Genomic DNA, 23835 nt, shown 5'->3' with positions numbered 1-23835 from the left:
GAACCAAATCCTGCCCCTTACCACATAACTGAACCTAAGAAGCACATATAAACACAATCTACTTAATTTGATATATATTTTTGGGGGCCTAGGGGTGCCTTGGAAAAATTCTGATACTCTAGGGTGCCGTGATTAGAAAAAGATTGGGAACCCCTGCTATACACACAGAGGAATGACAAGAGACTCAGGAATCATCTGATAAAATGCAGAACTATAGGAAGAGGGGATTTATCCAATGTTGTGAGAATGTTGTTCCTTATAGTGTATTTATCTTACAGGACAGAAGGAGCAGTGGTGAAGTAAGTGTCTTCTAGTGTTTGGTGCTGTTATGTGCAGTGTACGGGGCCTATTCACAGCAGGATTAACACGACCTGATGGAATATCCACCTAAAGGCCATTGCTGGCTGTTTGCAAGTTGATTGGCCGGCGCTGGGCATTTGGGGGTGGAACACCAGAGTTTTCTGGGAGTGTCCCGTAAGACGCAAGCATTGCCCGGCCATTGGGAGGGAGGGTCTTCTTCTCCCTACGGTGATCGCAGCCCCAAGTAAATCTAGACTTAATCAGCAGCTGTGAACAGGGGGAAATCGATTTGATGGGGAATGATTACGACTATATTTCCCCCTGTGTGCACGCCATTCACAGCCGTGCGCATGGGCGGGATTTTGTGTGTGCGGGTGGTGTTTACCTGATCGTTGGGTTCTGAATACTTGCACCCCAGCGATCAGGTCTGAATAGGGCCCGTAGTCCGCTTAATTCTCTTCCACAAGACTTCTTAGATCAGAATCAGTGGCGTAACTATAGCACCGCAGGCCCCGCGGTGGCAGGGAGGCGCTGAGAAAGTGTGGGCGCCGGGGGGTCTGCGGGGCTATAGTTACCCAATGCCATCTGCCGGTACCTGGCTTGACGCATCTGTCTGCGGTCACGGGCCCATCTCTCCCGGCGCCGGCTCCTGATGCTATAATAAAAAGTGACACTTAGAAAATGGCTGCCCCCATACTGCAGACAGATTTTGAAGATGCTAGAGGAGGCGGCGGCCTACTCTAGCATCCTTACAAACTGTCTGCAGTATGGGGGCAGCCATTTTCTAAGTGTCACTTTTCATTAAAGCAGCAGGAGCTGGCGCCGGGAGAGACGGAATCGTGACCGCAGACAGATGCGGCAAGCCAGGTACCGGCATAAGGCGGGGGGTCGAATATTCAGCAGTTACGCCACTGATTAGAATTATAGCTCTGCACCAACTCAGTTACTACAGCATAATATAACACCGCAGAATGACGATAGCTCTAAACAATTATCCAGAATATTTCCCCTGTATTTGACACATCCCCTATACGAGCCCAATGATACTTGTCTCTGTCCAGCTGATCTCCTGCAACCAGACAATGTTGTCCCAACCCCAACCTCCTGAACTTCTCATTCACCTAAGTGTCATTTCAGAAAGGAGCACTGACATTTCTGGTACCTAGCTGATAACCATCCAGTAGACCACCAGTTGCTAGTATCACCGGATTTCAACTATGGGGGTTACCAATTATCTGCGATAATGCCATCCACAATTAGAGTGCTGGAGGAATCTGGGATGTGCGAGTGACAGGAGTTGAGCAGAGTTGAGGCGAGGCAGCAGTAAGTGGAGGACCAGAGAAGGGCCGGTGGGAATGTCTATAGAGATGAGGCTGGACATGAAGGTGGTATGGTGAACTTATTGAGGGCTTTTATGAAGCACTAGACAGCTGTAATAAACATTTTTTTCTCCATTCTTGTAACTTTCAACAGAATTATCCAGCAAGATCTCAGCCTAGTTTTGTTCTACTGGTGAAAGCCATCATGAGTGATGGCCAGCATCAAGGTTACCAAACCACAGCCTACGTTCATCCCACCAAGTCTCGTGCACAGCTGGTCACAGCTTCCATGGCTGAGAAGAGTTCTTGGAAGACATGTGTTGATGCATACATGTCTGTATACGGTAAAGCCTCGGTAAGAAACCTACTGTAAACGATTCAGAGACAGACGCCGATCGTTTGACTCTTGTAGAACATTATCTGTCACTGCTGCCACCTTGACCCCAAACGGTGGAGGCCTGTCAGTCTTAGTGGCATTGCGTGTGACAAGTAAAATATAACAATAAATAAAGATACTGAGACGTAGATTCGAAGAAAAAACTGTTAGTTATTCATTAAATTAAATATTTATTTAGTGAATGGAAATTAGCAAAGAAAGGAGGTGAAGAAGGATGGACAAAATCAGCAATGTTCAACCACAACCAACAAACACAACTATAAATCCCTTATAAACTACTAAACTATGCAGTCAACCTTCTAACTTGAACACCCATGTGGGTGATGACACTTTCCCTGTTAGGATGGTACATATGACCGGTGCAAGGTTTTCCAGCATCGTGGGCAGAACCTCAGCGTACTGTTACCACCACCACCCCATACACCAATACTGACTCTCCAGATCCTCAGGTGAACAGGTGGAGGTGGCGACTCAGAAGTGCAACACCTGCTGTTTCCATCAAGATTAACAAGGATCCATCTCTCAGAGTCATCCAGAATTTTGTGATAGTCATATGCACCCCTTTAGATTCTTGAGGCGCTGCCTATTGGTAGAGCCGGCCTTGGTCACCGAATGGAAGGCACCTCAACTAAATAGGCCCTCGATAACTGCTGACTGTCAGTCTGGGGACATCTGCAGATATTTGGGTGGGGGTAGGGCGTGCAGCCATCTTTATTTTGGTGAAGTGCGGAGGGTTTCTGGTATAAATGGTAGACAATGTCTAGGTCGACAATCACTGAGTCAACCACTAATGGTCTACAGTGAGTAACCCGACACCTAAAAATGATTGACATACTCTAGGTCAGGCATGGGCAACCTGTGGCTCTCCAGCTGATGTGAAACTACAAGTACCAGCATGCCCTGCCACAATTTAGCTATTTTGCTAAAACTGTGTTAAGGCATGCTGGGATGTGTAGTTTCCCAACAGCTGGGGAGCCACAGGTTGCCCATGCCTGGTCTAGATCGACACAAGCAAAAGGTGAACATGAATATGGTCGACACGTGAAAAGGTCAACACATGGTTTTCATGTTTTTTTGTTGCTAGTTAAATGTACCACGTACCCTGGCATGGCTCACTGCACTCGCTATGCTTCGGGCACAGTGCCCCGATGAGCGGAGAACACTATTATATTGTCTGGGATGGTAAAATATGAACAAGTCGGTTAAAAAAAAAATCATAAAAAGCTTGTGTCGACCATTTTCATGTGGACCTTTTGCTCTTGTTGATCTTCTGTCAATGTCAACCTAGAGTATGTCGACCAGTTTTAGGTGTCAACCTACATGCTGTCAACCATTAGTGGTGGAACTAGTGGTTGTCGGAAGACTAAGGTTTCCTGGCCTCGTGCGATGTATAACTCATGGGACAGGTACCCGGCTGATGGAGCAGCAGATAATCCGATGTTGGATAAGGAAGCAGTAGGCGTATACGTATATCAGGCCCCTCCTGCCTCATTGCCATAACTGGGCATTGCTGCTGCCTCCAAGGATACAGCAGCGATACCTTCCTCAGCCACGGCTGACTCCAGCCCAACGTTTGCCTTAGTGATAATATATAGGTATGACATCACAAAACCGTTCTGCACTAATACTAATTATCCATATGCTCTATGAATATTACAGGCTGTAGCTAGGTGGGGAGAAAACTGCCAAGACTACAGACTGGCAGCACGGGTATCTACGGGGGAAATGGCTGGGGCTCCGGCGGTGCAGCTGTCCTGGCAGTGGAACAGGCTGCCATCTTGGTTGAAGAGGGCAGTGGAAAGGTAACTGTATTGTATACGCAGGAGAGAACATGCCACCAGGATCCGACTTACTGTAACGTAACTTCTCATCACTCTAGTGTCATGACGTTTGCCCCGGGTGTGGCATATGCACTGGGGATATCCGAGACGCATCATAAGAATTCTCCTCGCCAAGGGACTCTTAGAGTGGCCGCCCCCACCACAGAAACGGTGGATGCTGTTCTGAAGACGCCGGAGGTAAGTGGTCGTTTGTATGAGATGTGACAGCAAGTTGTCCTTTAGATTTTCTTCAAGCATACAGCGTTAATAAATGCCCTTATGATTGGAATGAGTGTCATGGTGCATTGCAAACAAAGCGTGGCGCTTATGCCCTCCCCTATATCTGATTATTTATTTTAATCCCTTTAATTCCTTCTAGAGTTTCATTGGAATTATAATGTTGATAATATATTCAGGACTATTAACTGTATATATACATAATACGGCTCCAGTAAAATAAAGGTAGTCCAAAGAAGATTTCTTGTCTGTGTGGTAATGAAACAGCAGAGTTTCCATGATTTGGTTGATGGAAATACATGGCTCAGACCGGTGATGGCTCCTGGCTTTATCTTTCGGTGGGTCTGGCTTTGACACCCATCAGAAATGTGAGCTTGCAGAGTTGCGTGCATAATCATTAATGACCAAGCACAGGCTTCTAGGGGCTGCATCGGCTGCAGTTCTGAGGTCTCAGATTGAGTTATGTTATATCAAGGGTGTGGCTTCCCACTGGAAGCACCAATTGCAGTCTGGACTGGCAGTTCCAGGCAGAAAATACACTTCCCCTGGGACTACTTCTCCAGCTGTAAGTAGAGGGGAGTGTTGCTAGGGAGTACCTGTGGGTGGTGGATTTTATGAGGGAAGGGGTGGTTTGAAGTGCCATCAATGCACCAAATAGCACATACCATTTTATGTGTCTGAAAAGGTGCATGGCCTCATGGCATGCCCCCTTTTTCATAAACCTGAGTTGGCGCCTTACTTGCCTACAGATGAGTTTACATTTTTCTGACACCTCCCTAATGACGCTTCTGCCAACAAGTAAAAATCCACCATTGGCTCAGACAATAGACGTGAATTCTCTGTATAGCAATGTATACTTTACTATTTCCTATGCAGAGCATCTTAGAACCGGAGGTCACCATGGTTGACATCATGACACCTGTAGTCCTTGTACACTCCAATATTTCCCATAACTGTAAGCAGATAACTCATTTCCCCTGTTTCCGCAGTGGACGTTCTATACACAGGGTATTCCACTCCCAATGGATCTTGCACTGGGTGCTCAATGGTTCCAAAATCTTAATTTTATCCAACTCGCGGATCTCCCACAAGCACTGTCTATGGTCAGAAGAGCTCAAGAAGGTGAAGACACGTCAGTTCCTAAAATGATATTTAATGATAGAAAGTTTGGTAGCAGCTCCTAACCCATATCCCAGGACACATTAATAATGTCTTAGTCACCCCCAAAATAGGGGAGGTTCAGATGAGGCCTCGTAATATTTGGCTTAGTTCTCAGAAGAGTAGACCAGTATACACACAGGACACATCTGTAGCGTACAATGTGTTTGTCTTGCAGCCGTTTGTACAGTGAATGGAGAAAACATTACAACGTTTGATCATCTGAGCCTGGAATGTTCTCTGATCCCTACAAATTGCTACACGGTGATCGCACAAGACTGTACCAATCAATTGAGATTCTTGATCGCCATGAAAAAACTGGGTCGTGCGGTTCCAGCCTTCGAAATGAACGTCAAGCTGGGAACCTCGTAAGTGCTCCTGCTAACCAGCCAGAATTGTAGGAAAAGGGCATTCCCACAATTCTTACGCTAAAGCCGAGATCTGTTGTAAAAAAAAAGTAGACACAAGCAAAATGTCGACATGAAAAAGTTGACACGTGAAAAGGTAGACGTGAGTTTTTTGTTGTGGTTTTTTTTTAAAGTTCTTTTGTGTGGCAATGTCAACAAGGACCCCCAATTACTGTAGCGGATACCTTTGCTTCTGACTGCGCTTGGCACACTTTACCGTTTCCAATCATCCGCATGGATTTTAAGGAAGGAAAAAGTCCCCAAAAAAGTGATATTCTCATGTTGTTGTTTTTTTCAATTCGACATTTTCCTTCTGTCGACCTTTTGTCAATGTCAGCTTTTTGCAAGTTGACATTTTGTCACATAAATAAAAACGTTATCGATATAAACACAGGCTAGTGACCTGTGCAGCGCATTAAGGGGTTATTCAGACCTGATACCCGAACAGCGAAACAAAATCAACAATTTTTTGAAATTGCAAGCCGGGCGCTGTTTGGCCGACAGGAAACCGGACGTTATCTGAGAGTGTCAGAGAAAAAGCTGACGTGCCCAGGCAGTTTCAGGGAGGGTCTGTGAAATCACCGTCGGTTCCGATCAGCCTGTTTCTATTGCGCAGGTAGAATAGGTTCTGCATAACTGACGTATTATTACTTTACCTCCAATGAAAAAGAGGCAGAAAATATCTATTGTTATAGGGTCTCACCTCCTTCCTATGGTGGGATCTTCTGTTTATCATACAGTATAAACCAATTTTCATGAGACTTCAGACTACAGATTTATATGAGGCACTGAGGTATGAGGTGCAAGTAGGTGTGACTGCGATGAGGTGGTGCCTCACTTTAATACGAGGATATCTGGAATACTAGGATGTATATAGGATATGCATATAATACGGTCCTGCTACATTCTATTCTCTAGAGACTAATGCTCTGATTCCCATCTCATCACTCAGAGATATTACAGTCTATGCCGAATCCTCGGACCAGTTCCAGATTCTTCTGAACGGAATGTGGCTCTTATTAAATAATGACACTTATATCAATGACAAAGGTAAGTAACACAGCAGTCTCTATAGCACCGGAGGAGGCGAGCGGGCGACTGGTAAGTGAGGAGGAAGGAATGGACCATGGGCCATCTCTGGGACGGGGCCGGTCTGTCTCCTGGGGCAGCTTATAATTGTAGCTTGGATTCTCTTCCCCTCTGATCTGTACAGCAGTAGACACACTGTGGGTGCAGGAGGCATGGATATCCCGTAAAAGGAATACGTACATGAATAGTCCATAGTTGTCTGGGCTCCCACATGCTGCAGGAGGCTCCCCTTTCAGTCATAAATCTCCTGCTGCCCTGCATTGTACTTCTAATCTCCCATATTCTTTAGATTCTGCAAGGGGTGCCACTAAGGATGCAAGGATCATTTGCGCCCACATAACTCTAACCCTCCTTACGTGCAGCCTAACCCTCCTTCCCATTCCCATTCCCTACAGCCTGACCCTAACCCTCCCTGTTAATGCTTAACCCCCCATACACTGCCACCTAAATCTAAATCCCCCACCCTAAAGCCCAACCCTAACTCCCCTTTGTAAGTGTCGAAACCTATCCCCCTCCTCCTTGCTCCCTAACTCTCCTTCCACAGCCTAACCTTAACTCCCCCCACTAGTGCCTAAATCTACCCCCCCCCCCCACTCCCTCCCCTTTACCGAGCAGTGTGAAAATCCAGCGATAGTGTACTGCACCCATATATCAAGCCCACAATAGACTCTCAAATTGGGATTTCAGTCCTATTGGGGCTGCCATGGCCAGTATCTGCAAGAAGGCATCAGCTGCCTGCCCCAACAATATTTTGGGGGTAATCAACCTAATTAGCAACAACACAATGATTCTACCCCTATTCATTTTTATTGACACAACTGTATCTCCCATTGTATACACTCAGCCCCTCACACGGGGGCATTTGTGTGATTGCTATCCGGCCTCCCCCTCCCCCCCCCCGGGTAACATTTTTGCCAAAGGTCTCTGATACAATATAACAATAAGTAAATTGCTTCTTTTTTCAGAATGTATTAAAATTCACAAAACTGACACAGAAGTGACCGTACAGGCCCCAAAGTATGGCGTGGAGCAGGTGTCATTCAACGGGCGCTCGGCTAAGGTACACAAAGCTTGCCCGCTATAGGCTGTTTGCAGTGTGGCATTTATCAGCTTAAAAGACCGATTAGAAAAGTCTTTGTTTATTTTATATGATATAATAATGCATCCTCGCTGCACATCCCCGCCGTACATCCCCACCATCCACCCCCCACCGTACATCCTTACCGTACATCCCCGCCATACATCCCCGCCGCACATCCCCACCATACATCCCCCGCCGTATATCCTCACCTCACATCCCCACCATACATCCCCCGCCATACATCCCCACCGTACATCCCCGCCGCAGTAGCGCACGCAGGGGGGTTTCTGAGTACCCAGAAACCCCCAGGAGTCTAAGGGCCCGAGGATGAAAGCTGAGGGTCCCCTCTTTCCATAGGTACAAGAATTTTAAAAATCGGCCCTTGGGAACCGGAGATATCTGACTTCAAAGCAGTGGTCCCCATCCAAGCCTGTTAATTGCTCTTCCCAGTCAGATATTTCAGGTTCTGTCTGACTTAGAGTTTTTCTGAGGGTACATTCCAAAAGCTGTGACTCTCCCCCTTTGATGGACACTAAAAGCTTGTCTCTACTGTTCCCAGATCCAGAACTATCAGCCTTCCAGCAGCTGGTTACTGCTCCAGCTCCACACACCTGGTATGCATACCTCCCAACAGTCCCGATTTTATCGGGACAGTCCCGATTGTCAGGGCCTGTCCCAATGTCCCACCCGCGGGCGGCAGTGTCCCGTGGTGTGGGGGGGCTGTTGGGAGTCCCCCCTGTCAGCTGCTAAGCAGCGGGGAATAAACGCTGTGCGCATGCGCACAGCGTCTATTCCCGCAGCCAGTGGACTGGGGGCATGGCTAGAGGCTTACAGAGCCTCTGGGTCATGCCCCCATAGCGGCAAAATGGGGGCGTGGCCTCGCGGAAGAGCTGTGAGTATAGGCCACGCCCCCAAATTAGCCCACGCCCCCGAAAAATTTTGACGCGCCTCCGGTGCGCAGGAGCATCGTCCCGCCTGCAGAGCTTCAAAAGTTGGGAGGTATGGGTATGTAGTTTTATATTCTCATTGGCAGATTGCTCTGCCTCCTTAACTCTGATCCCCTAGTCCCCAATATAATTTGGTAGGTGGGATTCTCTAGTTTTTAATTCCATTAAAATCTAAGAAATTTATTTCCGGGAACTGGAGATATCTTCAGTCAAGCAAGGTGTCCTCCCACCAGAAAATTAGGAATAATAAGCCCACTCCACTATACACCCCTCCTCTGCATATTAAACGTCCTCTACTACCCTGGAAGTTATGTATCAGGGCCCCTTCATTCAGCCTAATGCCCCTTCTCCCACCTCATCTCCCACCATCTGTGCAGTAAAGGGGTAATTAGTGGAAATTACTGATCCAGGCCCTACATGCTGAGTGGTTGATATAATACCCCCTACCACCCGCGGGACATCAAAGCTTCCCCCAACCCTACCGCTGGAGCATCGGTAGAGGCCCCATTACATTGCTATGCCCAGGGGTCTACACTGCTGTGGATGCCCCTGTATGTATATATATATGTATGTATATATGTATATATATTTTACTATTATTATTATTTATATACATTTATTCTATCTATAATACTTTAACTGACCCGACATATACTGGGTCACCTAAGTGTCCATCTCTGTGCTTTGCTCCGCCCCTCTGGAAACCCCCTTCTGAAAATCCTGCGTTTGCCCCTGCCACCGCACATCCCCACCATACATCCCCGCGTACATCCCCACCATACATCCCCCGCCGTACATTATAAGAATGTTTGAAGTCAAAGAGAAGTTTCATGGCCGTTCCAAAGCGCTGAGGGTGTTCTTACGTTCTCCTGACTCCAAGGTGACTTGTAAGACAAATAATAGGAAGTAGGTAGAGTCTGGTTCCTTATAATGCACAGTTATTGTAATGAGAGCCGGCAGATACGCTGGAACTCATAATGATAATCACTGACAACAAAGCATAATATTATTACAGTATTACGCCTGATACAGATATACCCACATGTAATACCTCCAGCACTGCATCTGTGCTACGTGGGTCCAGCAAATACTCGCATACATACAGCTCCACACACCTACATATACCTACACACCTACATATACCTACATAACCCCACACACACCTACATATACCTATATACACCTACATATACCTATATACTGAAATATAAGGGGAGGGGAAGTGGAAGATGGATCAGAGCACAGGTAATAATAAATACAATTGGTATAGGTGTGTATTGACGAATCCACAATTCAAAATAGTATTGGAGGCCTATTTAAAGGAATCTCACCAGATAGTTGGCGTGGAGCTGCACCCTAGAGAGTAAATATATGCAAGAGAAAAAGGAGGGAAAGACTCTCTCTTTGTTGGGGCACTCTTCGAAAATGATTACTATTCAGTAATCGACAACTTGTAGCGGTATGTCATACGATGTTATCAGTAAGTCATAAGTGACAACACAAGTGGCAAAGTATGAGTAGCAGCATCTTGTGGCCAGTGTGACTGGGATGTGATAGGCTAGTTGGAAAAGCTAGTAACGCTTGAGGGAGTAGGTTAGATTAACCCAACTCGTAATATGGTATGAGTTCAAATTTAACTTTTATTAAATATTGTTAAAATATACACTAGACAAGAACGTTTTTTAGGCGCTCACACACAAACATATAACATATATAGTATTATCAAGTTCAGAGATTCACACTAACTTATGTGTGCCCTGTGGGCAAGGCGTCCCCTGGTTCTGTGACACGTAGTATTATTGACTCAACAGAGTGCAAATAGGTCCCGAATATCAGGACTGGAAAAGATATCACAAAAATGGGTCTATGAAGTGAGACTAGACTGTTCTAGCCTTACCCACAACCCGGTGAAGTTCCCCAGCACAGTTGGTGCGTTAGAGGGGATCACCTGCGTATCACTCGACCGGGGTGTTAAGCTGTAAAGACTTTCTGGGATTCACTTAGTCAGAACCACAGGCTATCCATTAAAGAGTAGGGGTGTAATGGATAGCTCCATACATGAGATTCCACCACAGTAAGTAATTTGTATCAAAAATGCTGTTAGAACAGTGAATATTTTAACATTGTATCGATGAGGTAACAGTCCCTCTACTTAATCTGTCCATAAAAGGGTGAAATGTGGGCTGACTAGTGATCCTCTTAGTCTGTTTGCCAAAAAGAGAAAATGTTTTTTATTAAGATTCCGCAAACTTAGGAATCTAAATAATAATAATAATAATATTATTATTATTTAGATTCCTAAGTTTGCGGAATCTTAATTCCCATTTTTGTGATATCTTTTCCAGTCCTGATATTCGGGACCTATTTGCACTCTGTTGAGTCAATAATACTACGTGTCACAGAACCAGGGGACGCCTTGCCCACAGGGCACACACAAGTTAGTGTAAATCTCTGAACTTGATAATACTATATATGTTATATGTTTGTGTGTGAGCGCCTAAAAAACGTTCTTGTCTAGTGTATATTTTAACAATATTTAATAAAAGTTAAATTTTAACTCATACCATATTACGAGTTGGGTTAATCTAACCTACTCCCTCGAGCGTTACTAGCTTTTCCAACTAGCCTATCACATCCCAGTCACACTGGCCACAAGATGCTGCTACTCATACTTTGCCACTTGTGTTGTCACTTATGACTTACTGATAACATCGTATGACATACCGCTACAAGTTGTCGATTACTGAATAGTAATCATTTTCAAAGAGTGCCCCAACAAAGAGAGAGTCTTTCCCTCCTTTTTCTCTTGCATATACCTATATACACCTACATATACCTACATATAACTACACACACCTACATATACCTACACACCTACATATACCTACATAACCCCACACACACCTACATATACCTATATACACCTACATATACCTACACACACCTATATATAGCTATATACACCTACATATACCTGCATAACCCCACACACACCTAAATATACCTATATACACCTACATATACCTACATATACCTATATACACCTACATTTACCTACATAAACCTACACACACCTACATATAGCTACATAAACCTACACACACCTACATATACCTACATATCCCTACATAAAACTACATTACATATACCTACATACCTACATAAACCTACACACACCTATATATACCAACATAACCCTACATTACATATACCTACATACCTACATAAACCTACACACACCTACATATACCTACATAACCCTACATTACATATACCTACATAAACCTACACACACCTACATATACCTACATACACCTACATAAATCTACATAAACCTACACACACCTATATATACCTAGTTACCTACATATACCTACATATACCTACACATACCTACATAAACCTACACATACCTACATATACCTACACATACCTACACATACCTACATAAACCTACATATAACTACATATACCTACATACGGTACATATACATACGATAAGAAGGTAATCAGATGTGCAAAAGCACAGGCTGAAGAGAAAATGGCACAGTCAGTGGGTAAAGGGGGGAAAACTTTTTTTAGGTATATAAGTGAAAGGAGAAAAACAAAAAGTGGAATAATTAGACTGAAGACAGAGAGTGGAAGTTTTCTTGAGGGGGACAATGTAATAGCAGATAATATTAATAATTATTTTTGCTCAGTATTCACTGCTGAAAGAGAGGGGAAGGGGCCACAGTTAAGTTGCAAGTATACAACTGAATAGAAGGGGATTGACTTGCAAAGACGCAGGTCACGAAAAAGCAAAATGTGCTTTTTGGGCGCACTCTTTGTATATGATTATGTAATGTAGTATTGATTCATTAAAACGTAACTTTTATTAAGACTTTACCTAAAAGAAGGATGACTATCTAACTCTTCTTTGAAAAGAAAAATTCTCACTTGAAAGAGAAAAAGATTAAAATGTCCGCAAATGCCAGTTTTTGCTCTGCTATGAATGAGTCAGAGCATAAATTGGTCAGGCATGCAGTTAACGTTACTGGTCATAGGCATTCCTTTTGTAACGCTGCCTATTTATTGAGGCGTTGTGTAACCGTGATTACTCACTCCCTCTGATTATTTTTCAGGGCAAGTGCTGACAATTTTATTGTGACTAATAGTGGAATATATGTCCTATTGTGGTCACTGTCAGGTTGCTCCTTGTGTTCAACGCTTGTGGTTATGTATAGATGGTCTAATAGGTCTAAGTATTTGAACCATTAGTTTAATTATTCGCTGTGCAACGGACAATCAAAATAGCCATGTGGGAGTCTTGGCTCGCATTCATTAAAGGAATCTCACACACAGATGGAAATATTCCCCTGCAGTATGTTTCTCCTTGGCATCATGTCATGACCAACCATGCGTGTACCATACCAGGTGTTCACCAGGGACTTGGCCTCTGATTACTTGTCTGGCCCCCTATATATTCTATTGTTATATAGAAGTATTTAGGGGTATACAGGTACACTGTGTGTTGTAGTCACCGTTATACGATGTCAGGTTGACTGCTGTGGGAAAAAAATAGAACACTTCTGCTGTCGGGTCAGATATATGTCATCCCTGATGCGTCTAGCAGTGCAGGGAAACTATTCATATAACCTGGCCGGATGAGAGAGTGTTGAAGAGATCACAGTTTACTGGAGTATGTGTATGTGCACTGTTTGAGAGTATCTAATAATTCCCGGGATCAGCAGGTGACCAGCAACAGGCTCTCTCATTGGGGATTCGATGTATTAATACAGATCCTCAAAAGCAGAAGCCTTGGTACACAAGCAACCCGACTATACTCCAGTAAACTGTGATCTCTTCAACACTCTCTCATCCGGCCAGGTTATATGAATAGTTTCCCTGCACTGCTAGACGCATCAGGGATGACATATATCTGACCCGACAGCAGAAGTGTTCTATTTTTTCCCCACAGCAGTCAACCTGACATCGTATAACGGTGACTACAACACACAGTGTACCTGTATACCCCTAAATACTTCTATATAACAATAGAATATATAGGGGGCCAGACAAGTAATCAGAGGCCAAGTCCCTGGTGAACACCTGGTATGGTACACGCATGGTTGGTCATGACATGATGCCAAGGAGAAACCTACTGCAGGGGAATATTTCCATCTGTGTGTGAGATTCCTTTAATGAATGCGAGCCAAGACTCCCACATGGCTATTTTGATTGTCCGTTGCACAGCGAATAATTAAACTAATGGTTCAAATACTTAGACCTATTAGACCATCTATACATAACCACAAGCGTTGAACACAAGGAGCAACCTGACAGTGACCACAATAGGACATATATTCCACTATTAGTCACAATAAAATTGTCAGCACTTGCCCTGAAAAATAATCAGAGGGAGTGAGTAATCACGGTTACACAACGCCTCAATAAATAGGCAGCGTTACAAAAGGAATGCCTATGACCAGTAACGTTAACTGCATGCCTGACCAATTTATGCTCTGACTCATTCATAGCAGAGCAAAAACTGGCATTTGCGGACATTTTAATCTTTTTCTCTTTCAAGTGAGAATTTTTCTTTTCAAAGAAGAGTTAGATAGTCATCCTTCTTTTAGGTAAAGTCTTAATAAAAGTTACGTTTTAATGAATCAATACTACATTACATAATCATATACAAAGAGTGCGCCCAAAAAGCACATTTTGCTTTTTTGTGACCTGCGTCTTTGCAAGTCAATCCCCTTCTATTCAGTTGTATTCTCTGAATGTTTGGGCGCACCACCAATTGATGACTAGGAGATTTTTCGTCAATAGTTTCAAATATTGGTCTTTCAAATTAGTCTAACATAATTACTTGATATGAACCATAGTCTGTGCGGATCCACCCTCCACTTACATTAAAGTTGCAAGTATAGTCAGAAAACTGAGGGAGAGACAAGTACATTTACAGAGGAGAAAGTCCTCACAGAACTCTCAAAACTGAAAGTGGATAAATCAATGGGGCCAGATGGGATACATCCAAGGATACTAAAAGAGCTTAAAGGGGAGCTGGTAAAACCAATAACAGAATTATTCAACCAGTCACTAGCTACTGGAGTAATCCCAGAGGACTGGAAAACAGCGAATGTAGTCCCACTGCACAAAAGTGGAAGCAAGGAAGAGGTAAGCAACTATCGACCAGTGAGCCTTACATCAGAAGTAGGGAAATTGATGGAAACACTCTTAAAACAAAGAGTTGTAGAATATCTCAAAACCAGCAATTTACAGGATCCAAAACAGCATGGGTTTACTGGGGGAAGATCATGTCAAACAAATCTTATTGACTTTTTTGACTGGGTGACTAAAGTAACAGATCAAGGTGGGGCTGTAGATGTAGCTTATCTAGATTTTCGTAAAGCTTTTGACACTGTCCCACATCGCAGACTGTTAAATAAACTTGAAAGCTTGGGATTGGATTCTAAGATAGTTGAATGGATAAGAGCGTGGTTGCAGGACAGAAAACAGAGAGTTGTAGTAAACGGAGTACAGTCAAAGGAGGGAAAGGTTACAAGTGGAGTACCCCAGGGATCTGTACTTGGACCGGTGCTTTTTAATATCTTTATTGGTGATATTGCAAATGGAATTGAGGGTAAAATGTGCCTTTTTGCAGATGACACAAAGGTATGCAACAGGGTAGACACACCAGGAGGGGTAAAACAAATGATTGAGGATCTAGGCAGATTAGAGAAATGGTCAAGAGAATGGCAACTACAGTTTAATGCCAAAAAATGCAAAATCATGCACTTGGGTCTCAGAAATCCAAAGACTCAATATAGTATAAATGGCACTATAATGGAAACTACTGAGGAAGAGAGGGATCTAGGTGTCACTATTTCAGGGGACTTAAAAGCAGGTAGGCAATGTAACAAAGCAATGAAGAAGGCAAGTCAGATGCTTGGTTGCATAGGGAGAGGTATCAGCAGTAGAAAGAAAGAAGTAATAATGCCACTGTATAGGTCATTGGTACGACCTCACCTAGAGTATTGTGTTCAGTTCTGGAGGCCATATCTCCAGAAGGATATAAATACATTAGAGACTGTACAAAGAAGGGCAACTAAAATGGTGCATGGCCTACATCACAAAACGTACCAGGAAAGACTAAAAGATCTTAATATGTATACTTTAGAGCAGAGAAGGGAAAGGGGGGACATGATAGAAACTTTCAAATATATCAAGGGCTTTAACAAGGTACAGGTGGGAGACATTCTTCACAGGAAGAGGAGCAACAGAACACGAGGACATGCACTGACACTAGAGGGAGGAAGGTACAGGTGGGAGACATTCTTCACAGGAAGAGGAGCAACAGAACACGAGGACATGCACTGACACTAGAGGGAGGAAGATTCAGGGGAAATGCGAGGAAGAATTTTTTCACAGAAAGAGTAGTAGATAAGTGGAATAGCCTCCCAACAGAGGTGGTAGACGCAAATACAGTAGTACAATTTAAACATGCTTGGGATAAGCATATTGATATCCTTACAAAAAAATAAGGATCAAATATGGTTTGAGGTAACATGTTTAAAAAAAGGGGCAGACTAGATGGGCCAAGTGGTTCTTATCTGCCGTCAAATTCTATGTTTCTATGTTTCTATACCTACATATACCTACACATACGTACATAAACCTAGACATACCTACATATACCTACATATACCTACACATACCTACATATACCTACACATACTGTACCTACACATACCTACATATACCTACACATACCTACATATACCTACACATACTGTACCTACGTAGACCTACATACCTACATATACCTACATACCTACATATACCTACACATACCTACATAAACCTACACATGCCTACATATACCTACACATACCTACATAAACCTACATACCTACATATACCTACACACCTACATATACGTACAAACACCAACATATAATTACATATACCTACACACCTACATAACCTACATATACCTACACACAACTACGTATACCTACATATACCTACACACACCTACATACCTACACATACCTACATAAACCTACATACCTACATATACCTAGACACCTACATATACGTACATACACCAACATATACCTACATATACCTACACACCTATATAACCTACATATACCTACACACAACTACGTATACCTACATATACCTACATACCTACATATACCTACACACACCTACATATACCAACATACCTACACATACCTACATAAACGTACATACCTACACACACCTACATATACCTACATACACCTACACACACCAACATATACCTATATACCTACATATACCTACACACACCTACATATACCTACATATACCTACATACCTACATACACCGACACACACCTACATATACCTACACACACCTACATATACCTACATATACCTACCTAAACCTACATATACCTACACACACCTACATATACCTACATAAACCTACATATACCTACATAAACCTACATATACCTACACACACCTACACATACCTACATATACCTACCTAAACCTACATATACCTACACACACCTATAAATACCTACATATACCTACATATACCTACCTAAACCTACATATACCTACACACACCTACATACACCTACATATACCTACATAAACCGACATATACCTACACACACCTACATATACCTAGACACCTACATACACGTACATACACCAACATATACCTACATATACCTACATACACTTACATACACCTACATATACCTACATATACCTAGACGCCTACATACACCTACATATACCTACATATACCTACACACACCTACATACACCTACATATACCAACATATACCTACATACCGACATTTACCTACGTAACCCTACACACACCTAGATATACCTACATAAACTCACACACACCTACAAATACCTAGACACCTACAGGCACGTACATACACCTACATACACCTATATATACCTACATACACCTACATATACCTACATATACCTACACACACCTACATATACCTAGACATGAACATACATGTACATACCCCTACATATACCTACAAACACATACACACCAACTGTACATACACCTACATATACCTATATACACCTACATATACACCTACATATACCTATATACACCTACATATACCTACATACATGTACACACCTACATACATCTACATATACCTACATACACCTACATATACCTACATACACGTACACACCTACATACACCGAAATATACCTACATACACCTACACATACCTGCATATAGCTAAACTTACCTACATACACCTGCATAGGGCTACACTGACCTATGTACACCTTCACACACACCTACATACACCTAGACACCTACATACACCTGCATAGGGCTACACTGACCTACATATACCTACATACACCTAGACACCTACATACACCTGCATAGGGCTACACTGACCTACATATACCTACATACACCTAGACACCTACATACACCTGCATAGGGCTACACTGACCTATATATACCTACATACACCTAGACACCTACATACACCTGCATAGGGCTACACTGACCTATGTACACCTTCACACACACCTACATACACCTAGACACCTACATACACCTGCATAGGGCTACACTGACCTATGTACACCTTCACACACACCTACATACACCTAGACACCTACATACACCTGCATAGGGCTACACTGACCTATATATACCTACATACACCTAGACACCTACATACACCTGCATAGGGCTACACTGACCTATGTACACCTTCACACACACCTACATACACCTAGACACCTACATACACCTGCATAGGGCTACACTGACCTACGTACACCTACACACACACCTATATACACCTAGACACCTACATACACCTGCATAGGGCTACACTGACCTACGTACACCTACACACACACCTATATACACCTAGACACCTACATACACCTGCATAGGGCTACACTGACCTACATATACCTACATACACCTAGACACCTACATACACCTGCATAGGGCTACACTGACCTATATATACCTACATACACCTAGACACCTACATACACCTGCATAGGGCTACACTGACCTACATATACCTACATATACCTAGACACCTACATACAACTGCATAGGGCTACACTGACCTACATATACCTACATACACCTAGACACCTACATACACCTGCATAGGGCTACACTGACCTACATATACCTACATATACCTAGACACATACATACACCTGCAAACAGACATCTAAATACACCAGGACAACTACATATACCTACATACACCTACATACACCTACATACACACCAACATATGGCTAAACCCACTTGCACACACCTCAACATACCTGCTTATGGCCACACTTACCTACATACACCTACACATACCTGCATATACTATAGCTAAACTTACCTACATACACCTGCATAGAGCTACACTGACCTACATACACCTACATAGGGCTACACTGACCTACATACACCTGCATAGGGCTACACTGACCTACATACACCTGCATAGGGCTACACTGACCTACATACACCTGCATAGGGCTACACTGACCTACATACACACCGACATACACCTGCATAGGGCTACACTGTCCTACATACACCTGCATAGGGCTACACTGACCTACATAAACCTGCATAGGGCTACACTGTCCTACATACACCTGCATAGGGCTACACTGACCTACATAAACCTGCATAGGGCTACACTGACCTACATACACCTGCATAGGGCTACACTGACCTACATACACCTGCATAGGGCTACACTGTCCTACATACACCTGCATAGGGCTATACTGACCAACATACACCTACATACACCTACATAGGGCTACACTGACCTACGTACACCTGCATAGGGCTAAACTGACCTACATACACCTGCATAGGGCTGGCTACACTGACCTACATACACCTGCACACACTCCGACATACACCTGCATAGGGCTATACTGACCTACATACACCTACACACACACCTACATACACCTGCATAGGGCTATACTGACCTACATACACCTACACACACACCTACATACACCTGCACACACACCTACATACACCTGCATAGGGCTACACTGACCTACATACACCTGCACACACACCTACATACACCTGCATAGGGCTATACTGACCTACATACACCTACACACACACCTACATACACCTGCATAGGGCTACACTGACCTACATACACCTGCATAGGGCTACACAGACCTACATACACCTACATAGGGCTACACTGACCTACATACACCTACATAGGGCTACACTGACCTACATACACCTGCACACACACCTACATACACCTACACACACACCTACATACACCTGCATAGGGCTACACTGACCTACGTACACCTGCATAGGGCTACACTGACCTACATACACCTGCATAGGGCTACACTGACCTACATACACCTACACACACACCTACATAGGGCTACACTGACCTACGTACACCTGCATAGGGCTACACTGACCTACATACACCTGCATAGGGCTACACTGACCTACATACACCTGCATAGGGCTACACTTTCCTACATACACCTGCATAGGGCTATACTGACCTACATACACCTACACACACACCTACATACACCTGCATAGGGCTACACTGACCTACATACACCTGCACACACACCTACATACACCTGCATAGGGCTACACAGACCTACATACACCTACATAGGGCTACACTGACCTACGTACACCTGCATAGGGCTACACTGACCTACATACACCTGCATAGGGCTACACTTTCCTACATACACCTGCATAGGGCTATACTGACCTACATACACCTACATACACCTACATAGGGCTACACTGACCTACATACACCTGCATAGGGCTGGCTACACTGACCGACATACACCTGCATAGGGCTACACTGACCTACATACACCTGCACACACACCTACATACACCTGCATACACCTGCATAGGGCTACACTGACCTACATACACCTACATAGGGCTACACTGACCTACATACACCTGCATAGGGCTACACTGACCTACATACACCTACATAGGGCTACACTGACCTACATACACCTGCATAGGGCTACACTGACCTACATACACCTGCATAGGGCTACACTGACCTACATACACCTGCATAGGGCTACACTGACCTACATACACCTGCACACACACCTACATACACCTGCATAGGGCTACACTGACCTACATACACCTACATAGGGCTACACTGACCTACATACACCTACATAGGGCTACACTGACCTACATACACCTACATAGGGCTACACTGACCTACATACACCTACATAGGGCTACACTGACCTACATACACCTGCACACACACCTACATACACCTGCATAGGGCTACACTGACCTACATACACCTACATAGGGCTACACTGACCTACATACACCTACATAGGGCTACACTGACCTACATAGGGCTACACTGACCAAAATACACCTGTATAGGGCTACACTGACCTACATACACCTGCACACACACCTACATACACCTGCATAGGGCTACACTGACCTACATACACCTACATTGGGCTACACTGACCTACATACACCTACATAGGGCTACACTGACCTACATACACCTACATATGGCTACACTGACCTACATACACCTACATAGGGCTACACTGACCTACATACACCTGTATAGGGCTACACTGACCTACATACACCTACATAGGGCTACACTGACCTACATACACCTACATAGGGCTACACTGACCTACATACACCTACATAGGGCTACACTGACCTACATACACCTGCATAGGGCTACACTGACCTACATACACCTACATAGGGCTACACTGACCTACGTACACCTGCATAGGGCTACACTGACCTACATACACCTACATAGGGCTACACTGACCTACATACACCTACATAGGGCTACACTGACCTACATACACCTACATAGGGCTACACTGACCTACATACACCTACATAGGGCTACACTGACCTACGTACACCTGCATAGGGCTACACTGACCTACATACACCTGCATAGGGCTACACTGACCTACATACACCTGCACACACACCTACATACACCTGCATAGGGCTACACTGACCTACATACACCTGCATAGGGCTACACTGACCTACGTACACCTGCATAGGGCTACACTGACCTACGTACACCTGCATAGGGCTACACTGACCTACATACACCTGCATAGGGCTACACTGACCTACATACACCTGCACACACACCTACATACACCTGCATAGGGCTACACTGACCTACATACACCTGCACACACACCTACATACACCTGCATAGGGCTACACTGACCTACATACACCTGCACACACACCTACATACACCTGCATAGGGCTACACTGACCTACATACACCTACATAGGGCTACACTGACCTACATACACCTACATAGGGCTACACTAACCTACATACACCTGCATAGGGCTACACTGACCTACATACACCTGCATAGCGCTACACTGACCTACATACACCTTCATAGGGCTATACTGACCTACATACACCTGCAAAGGTCTACACTGACCTACGTACACCTGCATAGGCCTACACTGACCTACATACACCTGCATAGGCCTACACCGACCTACATACACCTGCATAGGGCTACACTGACCTACGTACACCTGCATAGGGCTACACTGACCTACATACACCTGCATAGGGCTACACTGACCTACATACACCTGCATAGGGCTACACTGACCTACATACACCTGCATAGGGCTACACTGACCTACATACACCTGCATAGGGCAACACTGACCTACATACACCTGCACACACACCGACATACACCTGCATAGGGCTACACTGACCTACATACACCTGCATAGGTCTACACTGACCTACATACACCTGCACACACACCTACATACACCTGAATAGGGCTACACTGACCTACATACACCTGCACACACACCTACATACACCTACATAAACCTACATACACCTGCATAGGGCTACACTGACCTACATACACCTGCACACACACCAACATACACCTACATAGGGCTACACTGACCTACATACACCTACATAGGGCTACACTGACCTACATACACCTACATAGTGCTACACTGACCTACATACACCTGCATAGGGCTACACTGACCTACATACACCTACATAGGGCTACACTGACCTACGTACACCTGCATAGGGCTACACTGACCTACATACACCTACATAGGGCTACACTGACCTACATACACCTACATAGGGCTACACTGACCTACATAAACCTGCATAGGGCTACACTGACCTACATACACCTGCACACACACCTACATACAACTGCATAGGGCTACACAGACCTACATACACCTGCATAGGGCTACACTGACCTACGTACACCTGCATAGGGCTACACTGACCTACATACACCTGCATAGGGCTACACTGACCTACATACACCTGCACACACACCTACATACAACTGCATAGGGCTACACAGACCTACATACACCTGCACACACACCTACATACACCTGCATAGGGCTACACTGACCTACATACACCTGCACACACACCTACATACACCTGCATAGGGCTACACTGACCTACATACACCTGCACACACACCTACATACACCTGCATAGGGCTACACTGACCTACATACACCTACATAGGGCTACACTGACCTACATACACCTACATAGGGCTACACTGACCTACATACACCTGCATAGCGCTACACTGACCTACATACACCTGCATAGGGCTATACTGACCTACATACACCTGCAAAGGTCTACACTGACCTACGTACACCTGCATAGGCCTACACTGACCTACATACACCTGCATAGGCCTACACCGACCTACATACACCTGCATAGGGCTACACTGACCTACATACACCTGCATAGGGCTACACTGACCTACATACACCTGCATAGGGCTACACTGACCTACATACACCTGCATAGGGCTACACTGACCTACATACACCTGCATAGGGCAACACTGACCTACATACACCTGCACACACACCGACATACACCTGCATAGGGCTACACTGACCTACATACACCTGCATA

At 44.3% G+C, this 23835-nt stretch overlaps 1 protein-coding gene and 1 long non-coding RNA gene across 6 annotated transcripts in view; one reads left to right on the top strand and one right to left on the bottom strand.

Moving 5' to 3' along the window:
- Positions 1 to 23835, bottom strand: part of LOC146026821 (uncharacterized) — a 55893-nt gene that overhangs the window by 18498 nt on the left and 13560 nt on the right. The gene's annotated exons all lie outside the window — the stretch shown is intronic.
- The window catches only part of LOC146026819 (vitellogenin-1-like), a 117385-nt gene that overhangs the window by 81901 nt on the left and 11649 nt on the right, over positions 1 to 23835 (top strand). For 2 of the 5 annotated variants that reach the window (XM_083157823.1, XM_083157825.1), the window contains 8 exons: positions 279 to 299; positions 1771 to 1974; positions 3676 to 3818; positions 3896 to 4034; positions 5063 to 5195; positions 5410 to 5599; positions 6591 to 6688; positions 7693 to 7787. In XM_083157823.1, coding sequence (XP_083013949.1) covers positions 279 to 299; positions 1771 to 1974; positions 3676 to 3818; positions 3896 to 4034; positions 5063 to 5195; positions 5410 to 5599; positions 6591 to 6688; positions 7693 to 7787 — 1023 coding nt within the window. The remainder of the gene's footprint in view (positions 1 to 278; positions 300 to 1770; positions 1975 to 3675; positions 3819 to 3895; positions 4035 to 5062; positions 5196 to 5409; positions 5600 to 6590; positions 6689 to 7692; positions 7788 to 23835) is intronic. The other 3 variants (XM_083157824.1, XM_083157827.1, XM_083157826.1) reach the window with 3 other exon arrangements.

The sequence above is a fragment of the Crinia signifera genome, chromosome 8 (assembly GCF_055691185.1).
Source record: "Crinia signifera chromosome 8, ASM5569118v1, whole genome shotgun sequence".
Classification (NCBI taxonomy): Eukaryota; Metazoa; Chordata; class Amphibia; order Anura; family Myobatrachidae; genus Crinia; species Crinia signifera.
Note: the sequence above shows the minus strand (reverse complement) of the source record. Positions and strands in the feature narration are given on the sequence as shown.